Source organism: Dermacentor silvarum, chromosome 3 (genome assembly GCF_013339745.2).
Source record: "Dermacentor silvarum isolate Dsil-2018 chromosome 3, BIME_Dsil_1.4, whole genome shotgun sequence".
Taxonomy (NCBI): domain Eukaryota; kingdom Metazoa; phylum Arthropoda; class Arachnida; order Ixodida; family Ixodidae; genus Dermacentor; species Dermacentor silvarum.
Genome location: NC_051156.1, coordinates 140,845,165 through 140,858,118, shown reverse-complemented (window position 1 = coordinate 140,858,118; position 12,954 = coordinate 140,845,165). Strand labels below are relative to the sequence as shown.

Sequence of the window (12,954 nt, the reverse complement as noted above, 5' to 3'; positions counted from 1 at the left end):
TTCGCAGGTCTGAAGCTCGTGTATTTCCGGTCAAGCTTCCGTACTTACTTTTCATAAGGATCCTGGGTTATCTACGCCTTGGAGTTTGCCTCATACCAGACAGGCAGTGACTTAACCCCTTTAAAACATCTCGGATGTTTTGACTTGCCTATAAGGAAGAGCGGAAGCTTCTCCGTTCCTGACATGTTGCCTCGCACGACTACTGTCAGATGCTCCTTCCTATGCTTTCCCCCGTGGCAGGGTTCCCCGGACAAAGTAAGCGTCTTGTCAGGCAACATCTTATAAAAGAGGCTCGTCTCATCACAGTAAGTCTTGTCTGGAGAGTACTGGCGCAGCAGTGTGTACAGTTTGTCAGCGTGGTACTTCGACACAAGGGCTTGGTCAACAGCATCATCTGTTCTCTCGTTCTTGTCCGTGTCTTTTAGCGCTATGACCACCTCTGATGTATCTAACCAACTAGCCCAAAAAGCCATACTTGTAGAAGCATCACTCTCGCTGCACATTCGTTTAAACGCCAGGTCGTACCTTTTTTTGGAGTTCCGCAGCCAGCCATCACTGAATTTAAAGCCAGTAATATTCATGCGCAGGGCCAGCATCTCTCCTCTTTTTGTCTGAGCAGATCGCCACACACTGGTATCTGCCTAGCTACAGTGGTGCTCAGGCACATGTTCAGGCCCTCTTCCAGCTTCGGGTGGCTGTCATCGTAGAAATTTTTATGCTTCCCTGCAGACACTTCTGCTACCTCCAGGATCTTCCCCTTGTTTTTCAAGTAGTCAAAGACGGTTTGCTTCGTAAACGAGGGACGCCGACGCTTGCTGCTGGAACGAGCGCCTAAGAACTGCGCTCTTATAAACTACTTACTACGATGTTCCCATGCCACATAACTGGCTATAACAATTAAATCTGGCTACTGGGTGTCTGCGCCGAAAAAAAGTCAGAGCCCTTCCACCTTGTGAAGAGGGAAGTCCAGCGAAGCTGGCGCTCTGGTGTATTTTTTAACACTTAGACGATGGCTCTACAATGCCCGGCTCTGAAAAACTGGCTCGGCGTCCACGGGGCGACGGCGTTCCTAGCGCGGCCCTCGTGCTTTTCTACAACGTTCCCAGACAGAGTCCTTGACCAAAGCTCCATATACAGTCGACGTCCGATTTCCCGGACGCCCGAAATTCCGGACATGCCTGATTTCCCGGACTCATCTGTGGCACCGTCAAGTTCCCCATAGAGTCAATGTATTAAAAAGTCCGAAATTCCGGACGCTTATAGCTTTCGCCATCCGATTTCCCGGACTTTTTACTGTTAACCGCCGACCGAATGTCACCACCGCCGCCGCCATTTTGGCTGTTTTCATATCCTCGAACCCACCATACTCGCATCGCAGGTGTGGCCAGCAGCACCGCCGCACCGCGCCGCGGCTGCCGTAACCTAGAAACCGTACGTGTCAATCCGTTGCCAGCCGTAGCTTAGCCAAGCCAAACCTCACTGTGTTCGTTCGCGTGTTGTTTTGTCAGCTCTGCCAGCTCTGCGGTCGTGTCTGCGGTGATCGTTTGCTGCTGCGCGCTATCTTCAGTGATCACGTTTCCCGACCTTCAGCATCCACCGAGTTCCTAGCTGTTTCGTGCTGCGCTTTTCGTCGAGCGGATTCGCCGTTTACAGCGATGGCACCGACTGCTCCTTCGTCTTCGTCCGTGCCTTCGAACGAACTGCCATCCGCGAACTGCCCTCCGCGGACGTTGCCTTCGACGATCTGCGCGCTGCCGGCATGTCGATTCCAGCCAGGATAACCTTTGAGGGCTTTGCCGACGCTGACAAAGACATTTGGTTAATTAGGACATTTTAATTCGGTTAAACTGGTGGGGGGGGGGGTTCATTGGCGCATCATGGAGCTTATCAGGGTTCCCTGGAACGAACATGCTTGAGAACCCCTGACTTAGACGATTGTGGCTCTACAATGCCCGGCTCTGAAAAACTGGCTCGGCGTCCACGGGCGACGGCGTTCCTAGCGCGGCCCTCGTGCTTTTCTACAACGTTCCCAGACAGAGTCCTTGACCAAAGCTCCGTATATACAGGCAACGCTAACGCGAGCTCCTCTCACTCCCCACTCCTCCGTTGACCTACTTTTTTCATACACAGCCTCACACTCTCTCCCTCCAACGCGAGTATTGGACGGCACAACTTACGTCAACCTCCCTCCCCGTTCACCTTTTCATCTGCACCTTCTCACACCATTCTCGCAGGGTTGAGCTCTTCTTTTCCTCTCCTCTCCTGCTAGGTAACGTGGTTTTCTACATGCGGACACTATCTCCTTGAACTTAACTCTTTGCAGCTTCGCTGTAATATGCAGGAAAATAAGACTAAAGCCACTACCACCCACCTTTGTGCCTTTGTCTCATAGCCCTGTGCATCGTCCGTCTCGTGCACCCCTCTCCCATCTTCCTTCCACTCCTTTGATGTCAGCACAGTGGAGTCCTCTTGTGTATCGGAGGAGTGGAATGGAGCCGGAAGAGGGGTGTGTAAGACCAACGATCCGACAAAGGCGTGCCGTGCGTAGTGTGTGGCACGCAGGTGAGTGTGGCCGTTCCTTTTTTTTCCTCAGGGATTTTTTGTTCTATTTATTCCTTTCGGAGCACACACATTAGCCAGGTTTAATTATTATAACCGATAACCTGGCATGGAGAGCATTGTAGTAAGCAGTTTATTTTGCCATAGAACACGTACAAAAGTTGATAGCGATGCATTGGCTACTCATTGTTATATCCAATATATTGTTGAAACTGGTATGCGGTTATAAGGGAGTTCGACTGTACCAGAATATTGTACACGCTAACACTCTATATTGGCTGCTCAATGCTGGCACAGTTTAGGCTGTTTGCCACTTTGCTTGAAAAACAGTGACACTGCATTTTCATGGTCACTCCAGATTCTTGAGGTGATAGATCATTACACACATTTGTAATTTTGCAGGAGACGGTGCTGGTGTGGGCAAAGGTCGAACCATTGCAGGGATTATTTATGAGAACTACCTCTTGGGTCGCAAGAGAGCTATCTGGTAAGCTTCCATTGCCTTTTGATCGTGACACGTTGTGTAGTTGCATATTTAATTGCACTGTGAAAGGTATATAAAGAATGCTATGTAGCTCTTGTAGCAAATACTTGTTTGATGTGCATGAAGCCTGTGGTTAATGTTCTAGAAAAAAAAGGTGTTTCAATCATAAGCCAAATGGTATGTAGTAGGTCAAGGTCCAACTCAGTTACATTGTTAGTACAGTAAGAGCTTGTTAATTTGCACCTCATTAATTCAAACTTTTAGATATTTCGAACTGACTGTCTCGGTTCGGCCACACAGCATAGGCGTCCCTGGGTAAACTAACTCGTTATTTCACACGTGCATCGGCTCCTCCATCAATAATTCGAACTGCGCGCTGCTGCACGCTGATAATAATATGAACCAGCAATAAGTGGTTATGATGATAGTGCTGACCGAAAAAAAGTAAGAAAACGGGAAAAGTGATGTCCCCTGGAGCGTTTATTCAGCCAAGGAAGAACAGGCATGTCCAGTGGGACAAAAGAATTTACGTGCATTCTCTATTGATAGCGTGCGCTCCTAATTTGGGAGGCCATAGAGCGGGCTACTGGAAGCCAAGCCAGCGGAAAGTCCAACATGGCGGCCCCCAAGATCGGGTAGGGTGGCCAGGAACGGGTGGTTTAGTCTGGAAAATCGAACTTTGGGGCCTAAATCGTCAGAAAAATCGGTCTCAAAACTGCATTATCAATATGGGAACCCTGACGGTGCATATATGAAGTCCAGAATATCCATCAAGTCCGAAAAATCGGTCGGCTACTGTAATGGCGGCGCTCGGTGTCGCGTGCCTATTTTTCAACTTCAAGGAGGGTGAAGATGAAGCTCTGCGTCACTTACGCACTTAGGAAGACGAACTGATGGCCATCACTTTCAGGAAAAGCAAAAAGTGATCACAGATTATTTTGGTCAATAAATATTGAGAGTTACAAGTTCTTTGTGGTAACCCGGTCTCAAATCTGGCTGTTTTTAAATGACTTTCCCTAGTTCGAATTCGGTTTAATTCGAACTTCTTAAGCGTCCCTGTGAAATTTGATTTAACGAGCTTTTACTGTACATTCTCTTCACTTAGCACTTGCACTGTTTTCTTGCATGTGTGACGATGCATTACTCAACTGCCCAGTTCGAGAGCGGTACTTACATTGGCACCAGAGCAACCATCATAATTTTAAGGATCGCTCGAATACATTTTCCCAATTGTAACCTGTACCGAAAACCAACATGCACCCAGTTATATGGGTTCAACATAAGCAACTGTTGTGCACCCGAATCTAAATGCGCCCAATTTTTATAACAAGAAAAAAAGCATGATACCTCTAATCCTTTATGATCAGAAAGCTTGCAGAGTTTACCTTCACAAGGTGAAAATTTGAACCAAGGTAATGTAGTGATGCTATTTCAATTATTTTCCTTTCCACGCCTTGTCAGTAGCCTGGGCAGATGTCTGCTTGTGTTCGTGAGCGATGAATTATAAGAAAGAAATAGAATTGAGCTTAATGGCGCACTAAAGGCAAATATTAAGTCGAGCTAGTTTGAAAGATTAGGCTTCTGTAAGAACGAATTCTTCATTCATAACGAAAACAGAGCTTTTGTAAGCGAGAAAATTAAATAGAAAATCGAAGTGGCGTCATCTGTTGTCGAGTATGGTACCTCTTATATGTGGCGTCAGCACCTCTGATGCACAGAGAGCGGCCGTGACCCATCACTGCGAGTGGCATCACTTCTCTCAGTTTACAACAGCCGAGGTAGCAACGTGTGGCAATTGTCCACCCTGCTGGCTCCGTAAAAGCTCAAGTGACGGTAACTGCTAACCTGAACCCAAGCAGAGCCGCAGAGCGACTGATGCAAGCTGAACACCTGCACCCGCCAAAGAGTACACTTCGTATACAGTAGACTCGCGATAATTCAAACTCTGATAATTCTAACTTTCGGTTAATGCAAACAAGTTTCAAATTTTCAGTTGGCCCGCTGTCTTCTCAATGTACTTTAAAACCGCTTAATTCAAACTTTGCCATTGCGTACATTCGGTTGATTCATACTTTTTACTTGTCTGTGCTGGAATATATCTGCTGCCTTTTTTTGCTTTTAGCTAATTATTTGTGTTGTTATATCACCAACAGTCACTAACGTGTCAAAGCGGCCAAACTAGCCAAACTGCATGCACCAACAATCGCGTGTTGATTAGGGGGGGGGGGGGGGGGGGGAAGAAGAGACGGGAGGCTCGGCGTGTGCGCACGTGTGAAAGCAGCCAAATCGCGCGCACTCCAACAGAATTGCGTGTTGATACAGAATTAAAAAAGAAAAAAAAACACCGAGATGACTGAGACGCAGGCATGGCATGTAGGAAAAATGACACGCCTGACCCTCGGCCAACTCCGCACACCAATGCGTTTCATCGTTCCATCACCGGCTGCACCGCAGTTCGCATCATGCCGCCTCGAGGGAAATTGGCTGCAATGGAAGAAGTTGATGCTGGGGTGAAGACTTCAGTTGCACTGAAATATGGGATGTATGGCGTCCGCTAGGGCGATATCGGATGCCCCAACGACGTCCCTGTTTCAGCGTTTTGGAACGACCACCTATATTTCCACTATGGGAGCAACAGCCATTAAAACGTTCCTGTCAACACGGCCCAAGTCACCAAGAATGCTACACCACGCACGTCTGCCACGCAATGTTGCAAAGGGTTGGCGGTGACTGCACCATTATCAGGCGATCACGGTTCGGCGGCGCTTCGTTTACGCGATGTTGATTGCTGATAACGGTGCCCAATGATGTTTTACTTTTCGAACATTGCATTTTTTTTTTCCACCCGAAATGACATAGATAACCCAGGGTACGCGCGTACAGGTCCTTGAAATCCTTGAAAACCCTTGAAATTGAAAAGTGCGTTTTCAAGGCCCTTGAAAGTCCTGGAATTTCTTTCCTTCCTTGAAAATCCTTGAATTTCATGAGCAATGCACTCTGATATCGACATTGCGACCTCCTTTATGTGGTAGATCGGCGTCGATCTGACAAACTCTCCATTTTAGAAACAATACGCCGGCGCGAGCACACATGGTTCCAGTTTTGCAGAACTGCACGGAAAAACAGAAGGCTTCACCGCGAACGCCTTTCGAACGCCGGAGCGAGAGACCCGTGCCGCGCTTCGGTGCTGGCTCGGCTGGCAGTGTTTATGCTGCTTTCCTCACCCTATCGTTCGTTTCACTCCTCGCCCGTCGGTCTGCCTTGTCCCACTTTCACTCTTGCGCCCGAGTTGAAGCTAGTGAAGCTAAAGAGAGCTATAGTGGAGCAACTTTACCACTGATGCTGAGTGCCTTTGGGTGGAAGCTTGTTATAATAGTATTTATGATACTATAAGTGCAATAACATTACTGTATTTTCCGGTCTATAATTCGGACCCTTCTATAAGACGCACGCCCCTCAAAACGGCAGCTTAAAAAAAGAAAAACGTATATAAGTCGCACCAGTGTATAAGACACACCTGTTTTGGTAAGTGATTTTAAGAAGTTGCAGTGATGTTTCGCTGCGTGAACGCGGCTCACACACAAGCGTATGGGTGCCATATATATTTACTCTAGACGCATTTCTGCAGTCGTGGTTGCTGCAATGTTCCGTATAAAGTCCAAGGGCGATAACATCGTCCCCGCGTGCCGTATGCTGTATGTGCGAGTGAAAGCGCGCGACGGTGAGCCGAATCGCGCACAACAGAAGAAAGTGGGAAAGCAGCCCGGGAGGGAAGGGGGGGCTGCTGCTTGTACTCTCGTAGCAACTGCGTAGTCTGCGCAGCGGCGCGTGCCGTATCTTATCTGCAGATGCGAAGACTTCAGGGTATATCGACCGCGGTCGGCCTACCGCCGTTTGCATTGCTGCTCCATCGTTGTCGCGTGGCGCTCGGGAACTTTATCACGAAAACCTGGCACCTCGATAGTGCGCACAGAACCCGTAGCAATTAAGTCAATCAGCGCGCTTCGCGTGGCCATAACATTGGATCCGATTTTGACGGCAGTTTTTCAGGGGAAAAAATATAGATAGGTCGGACCGTTCTATAAGACGCACCGACGAAAAATTCTGAAAAAAAAAAGCGTGTTATAGACCGGAAAATACATGCATTGGAAATATTTGGTGAACCAACCCAGCTAATACTACAGAAGCCTGAGCAACTGTTGTGAGTGTTCGTTGTGCTAACTTTTAATATTGCAGACTTAAAACATGTCTTGATAATTTCTCACAAAATTGCAATATACATCTATTTGTTATAATATAATGTATGTGTAGCAAGACTACACTGAATGGCTTGGAAATGTTCGGTAAACTTGCCCAGTTATTACTGGAGAAGTCAGAGTAGCTGTTGGGAGCATTCATTGTGTTTTGTGAACTTTTTTTTTTTTTGGTGTTGTGAACTTGCAAAGCGATCGAGGCTAGACATTATTAGCATCATTGGGATATACATTTATTTCTTTTTATTTTAGTGCAATAACCCTATGCTGAATGTTTTGAATATTTTTGGTGAACTTTACCCAGCCTATACTGGAGAAATCTCAGCCACTGTTGTAAGCGTTCATTTTGTGTTGTGATCTTGAGAAGTTGTCAAGGCTAGACATTCTTATTATAATTGTGATATACATTTATTTATTGAAAGTGCAATAAAACTAGTCATTTTTGGAAATTTTAGAGTAAAGAAAACCTACTTTGGATGCCGCTATGAGTCCTTGAAAAACCTGTGACTGGTCCTGGAAAGTCCTGGAATATCCTTGAATTTTTGCTTTGGAAACCTGTACGAACCCTGTTTATAAACCTAATTTTACAGATTTTGTGTGGCTGACGTGCAGTCGTAATGCCATGATGTGCCGAGACCATGATGCCCCCATGATGCCCGAGACCTTCGGAGAATGGTGGCATGCTGCAGTAGTATCTGAAATTTATGCTTCCGGCCAACTAGAACACTTCGCTCTTGTGTGCAGAATACAGTCATGTCCCGTTTAGTAAAATATATAACCAGCTCTAATAAAAAATCGCGGCAGTGCTTGGAGTTTCGAAATGAGGTGATCGGAACCGGGCGGCGTTTTGAAAGAGCTACACGATGCTGCACTTCGTGCTTTAGATGGAAGTTTCTAACGGAAGTGTGCAGCTAGGTGAGGGAATGCACCGGCAACAAAAATGACACTGAAAATCTGGTTTTCGTACCTACAGTGTTGCCAAATTGTAACTACTGACGCCAGCTTCAGTGCGGTTCATTTTTGAGCGTTTTTAAGGGCGAGTTCATATATAACGAACTACCGATATGACGACCACTTTTCAGGGAATTATCGCTTTGCTTATAAATGGGTTCGACTGTATTATGGAAGGCAGTCAACATTTGATTTTTCGGACTCCCTAGGGGCCGTGAAACAGTCCGAAAAATCTGGCAGTCCAAAAAAATAAATGCATGCCTTTTACTGCCCCCAATGGCTCAAATCGCCACAGGCATGTCCGAAATAGCTCTGAAGGCATGCCAGTGTATTGGTGTTTGTACTTTGACAGGAGCCGGTGTTATACAACGTGTCGTGCTTTCCGAGCATTAAAGCAATTGGTGGGGATTGCAAAAGGCGGAGTCAACGCCACTACTGACAGCTGCAAATTTTTTCGAATAAAAACATGGCACTGAACAGCAAGAAGCTTGGTAGCGAACGTCCAAGCAGGTAGGCCTAGCGTTGCCATGGTGGTGGCTACGGCTGCCAGCGGATCTGCGTGCGAGAGCGCCTGTTCGAATTGGCAAGTTTAAGCCATGCCACAGCCCTACAGCTACTCCGCAGGGGCTTTCTAATGCAAGAACTTGTGTTGAACTTTCAAGGCCTGTTTTCTCTGAATGGATTTTTTGGCTGGCAGTGGTGCTGAGGAAAACGATATCTCAAGAACTGCTTGTTGGATTTGTGTGCTGTTTTTTTTTTTTTTTTAATTCAGTTCCTGAATGACTTTGCCAGGGCCTAACGATCTTATTTTGCTTTCAAAACTAGTGTTGTGAATTAATAATAAACAGCTGATTTCTAACGGCTGTGGTCTTTCCTGGCAGCATGAGATTCAAACCACCTCGTTAGACCCCTGTAACTCTGCAGTTTACACACACAGCTTCATGAAACATTGAATTTCCTCTAATTTTAGTGGTGTGAACATACCGTAGAAGTTTCATCCAGATATCTTAAAAAATAAAGTTGGGTCTCAAGGGTAGCCTTAATGTACAATGAATTTTTTTTGAACTCTTCAGAAACATATCAACGAGGTTCTACTGTAATAATAATACATATAATAACAATACTGTTGATAATGAACTTAAATATATATTAAACGAAGTACAGTCGACGCTAGTTATTATGATGGATCCACCGAGAAAGGGCCGTGGTATGTTTGTGAAATGGTGCCACTTCGATCTCTAAAGCAATTGCAGAAACACTAAAAATCTAAATTAAATAAATGAATAAAATAAAGGAAACTAAAATAAATGGTAATTACGCGGTAATCGTACTATCACACGGCATGGTGCCTTGCTGTCTGCTATTTCTCAGACGCTGTTAGCCGACAAATGGCAAGATTAACAGTTGGCACAAGGGCGGGGAGGGGAGCTGGGGGTGCCAGTTGTTAATCTTGCCATTTGCCATTTGTTGGCTACAAGCGTCCAGGAAATGGCAGACAGCAAGACACTGTGCCGCGCGCGGTGGTATGATTACCGCGTCATTGCCTATTGCCAACAAATGGCAAGTTTGACAGGTGGCACAACGGTGCGAGCCCGCCAATCAGCCAGCTTCAGGAATGGCCATTATGCAACGCTTTAGATCCTTGCCGTGCTTCCCGCATTTTTACACCAACGGTGAGGATGGCTAAGTTGGAATCTGCACCATTGCTTACAGCGGCGAATCTGTTAAATGAAAAACATGGCATCGAACAGCAGGAAGCTCGATAGCGAATGTCGAAGCAGCTAGGCCTAACGATAGCACAAAACGACTACAACAGCTGCCAGCAGATCGGCATGCGAGAGCCCAAGTCCAAGGCTGCAAGATAATCAAAATGGCAGCGGCGGTGGTGGCTTCAATTAGTGCCATTTTAGACCTGCAGTCACGGCAAAAAGTCAGAAAAATAATGTGGCAAAAGATTTCAGTGTCTTAATTTCAGACGTCTCTTGGTGATTGGCTTTGTGGGATACGTGGTGGGGCAGCGAAGGTGTCCGAATTATTAGGCATCTCCGAAAAACCTGTTAACTGTATAAGATTTATCAGTTATAGCGACGGAATTTTCTAGACAGTTGAATATTGTTATAAGTGGGTTTGACTGTACGTAAAGATCATTACTTTTGTGTGAACACAGTTGTTCTTATGTTTTGTGGCATAAGTATTAGGCAGCACTGGCTCATGCCAATGCAAGCTCGATATTTATGGACGTATACCTGATTTTTCCTTTCTTCTATTATTTTTTCTTTTACTCTTAGGGTAAGCGTGTCCAATGATTTGAAGTATGATTCCGAACGAGACCTGCGGGACATTGGTGCTGGAAAAATTGAGGTTCATTCTTTAAACAAGGTAGGAATCGTCGAGAGTTTCTCGTTTTGTATTCGTAGTCACACTTCTACAGTGAGCGTCATTTTGGTGAAGTCACCTTTCTAGTAAAAATAAAAGAATGACGTGCCTGATTTCTATCCTCAGCGTGTGTTGGAAGCGTCACAACAGCGACGAATTTGCAATAAATTTACCAGTTTCCCAAAGTAATTTGGTCGTCCCCAATCGCGCCACAGAATCCCTTTGAGACCAATGTAAAAAAAAAAACTTCAAATAATTTTGTTTAATTGAAGGTAGATCCTAAAGAAAGGCAACTGAATCTTCAGAAACTTTAAAGAGTTGCCAGAACTGCTCAGCTTATCGCAAAATTACCCTTACATATCAAAGGGGACCTGTTGTATTCTGCTTTTTTTTTTTAATAAAAAGAACATGTATGATAATGCATGTGCATTCTGTATGTTGCAATCTTAATTCACGTGTGCTGATTGAGTGTTTGTAGTTAATTGTAGAATGTTGTATCTATTGTTAAAAATGTGAGTCCATTGGACTTTCCGTCGTGTAATTGATTGAAGCACAGATATAGCATGTTTTTAGATACAGCTTTTGTTATGAAGAACCATAAATAGTTTTTCTGCAAAACCAAAGTCGTCCCGGCTTCAGTTGCGGGAATTCTAAACTACCAAGGGGTATTTTGCCATTGCAGTTCAAATACGCGAAGATCTCCTCCAAGGTGAATGGCAGCGTGAAGAAGGGCGTCATATTTTCCACGTACTCGTCTCTGATTGGTGAAAGCCAAAGTGGCGGCAAGTACAAGACACGACTCAAACAGCTCCTGCACTGGTGTGGAGACGACTTTGATGGAGTTGTATCCTTCATTTACTTGTGTCTTAAGTGTACTAGCATGGCTATGTACTGTGTGGTGTTTTATGCCTGGACATATGTGCTTGAAGGCCATAGACAACCGTATTATTATTCTTGCACACCTGCAGATTCTCCCGCAGTTTTTGTAAGGTTTATGAACTCGGGCTTGTTATACGAACATTGGGTCACGTTTCATTAAAAATAAATTCTGTTCATGCAAAAGTTTCGCTCATAAGCGCACAAACCTTCCGTTGGAAATCTCCTGATATTAAACGGATTCAAGAGGGGTACCTTCTCCGAACACTCGATTAGCACCTCCTCTCTAAATGGTTGCATGCGAGTACAAAGTGCATGTGCTGCTGCATAGACAGTGCTTTCAAGCGAGGGTTTGTGCAAATTCACAACAGTCGAGAGGGTGCTGTGGCAACGTCCAGGAAAAGAGAGAAAGAGATACATCTTTATTGAAGAGTCCCTGCTGGCTCAGTTCCCCTTTTGATCATCCAGGGAGCTTCGGTTGGTGAGATCTGTAGGCCATCAAAATTAGTTTGATCTTTGGATACATATACAGGGTGCGTACAGGTCCTTGAAATCCTTGAAAACCCTTGAAACTGAAAAGTGTGTTTTCAAGGCCCTTCAAAGTCCTGGAATTTTTTCCTTCCTTGAAAATCCTTGAATTTCATGAGCAATGCACTCTGATATCAACATTGGGACCTCCTTTCTGTGGTAGATCGGCATCGATCTGACAAACTCCCCATTTCAGAAACAATACGCCGGCGCGAGCACACATGGTTACGTTTGCACGAGAAAAAATGAAAGGCTTCGCTGCGTCAAACCGCGAACGGAGCGAGAGACCCGTGCCGCGCAACGCTGCTGGCTCAGCTGGCAGTGTTTACACTGCTTTCCTCACCCTATCGTTCGTTTCACTCTTCGCCCGTTGGCTTGCCTTCCCACTTTTACCCTTGCGCGCGAAGTGAAGCTAGTGAAGCTAAAGAGAGCAATAGTGCAGCAACTTTACAACTGACGCTCAGTGCCTTTGCAATAACATAACCGTATTTTCCGGTCAATAAGTCGCACCTTTGTGTAAGATGCAACCCCCTCACAACGGCAGTTTTTCCGAAAAAAAAAAGTATACAAGTCGCATCGGTGTATAAGACGCATCTGTTCTTTCGGTAAGCTATTTAAACAAGTTTCGCTCTGGGAATGTGGGTCACGCGCAAGCGTATGGGTGCCATATATTTCCACTCCAGGCGCATTTCTGCTGTTGTGGTTGCCGCGATGTTTCGTGTAAAGTCCAAGGGCGATAACATTGTCCCCGCGTGCCATATGCTGTATGTGCGAGTGAAAGCATGCGACGGTGAGCCAACTCGCGCACAAGGGAGGAAAGCGGGAAGGCAGCCCGGGAGGGAGGGGGGGGGAGCTGCCTGTACTCTCGTAGCAACTGTGTAGTTTACGCAGTGGCGTGCGCCGTATCTTGACAGCTATGTGCAGATG

General features: G+C 45.8%; 1 protein-coding gene across 7 annotated transcripts in view; it reads left to right on the top strand.

The window, feature by feature from the left end:
* The window catches only part of LOC119445839 (protein strawberry notch homolog 1), a 107,647-nt gene that overhangs the window by 19,348 nt on the left and 75,345 nt on the right, over positions 1-12,954 (top strand). For all 7 annotated transcript variants that reach the window (XR_007466044.1, XR_007466043.1, XM_049663672.1 and 4 more), the window contains exons 6-8: positions 2,962-3,046; positions 10,536-10,626; positions 11,306-11,467. Coding sequence is in view for 5 of the 7 variants with exons in the window: in XM_049663672.1 (XP_049519629.1) it covers positions 2,962-3,046; positions 10,536-10,626; positions 11,306-11,467 (338 nt within the window). In the remaining 2 variants the exon portion in view is untranslated. The remainder of the gene's footprint in view (positions 1-2,961; positions 3,047-10,535; positions 10,627-11,305; positions 11,468-12,954) is intronic.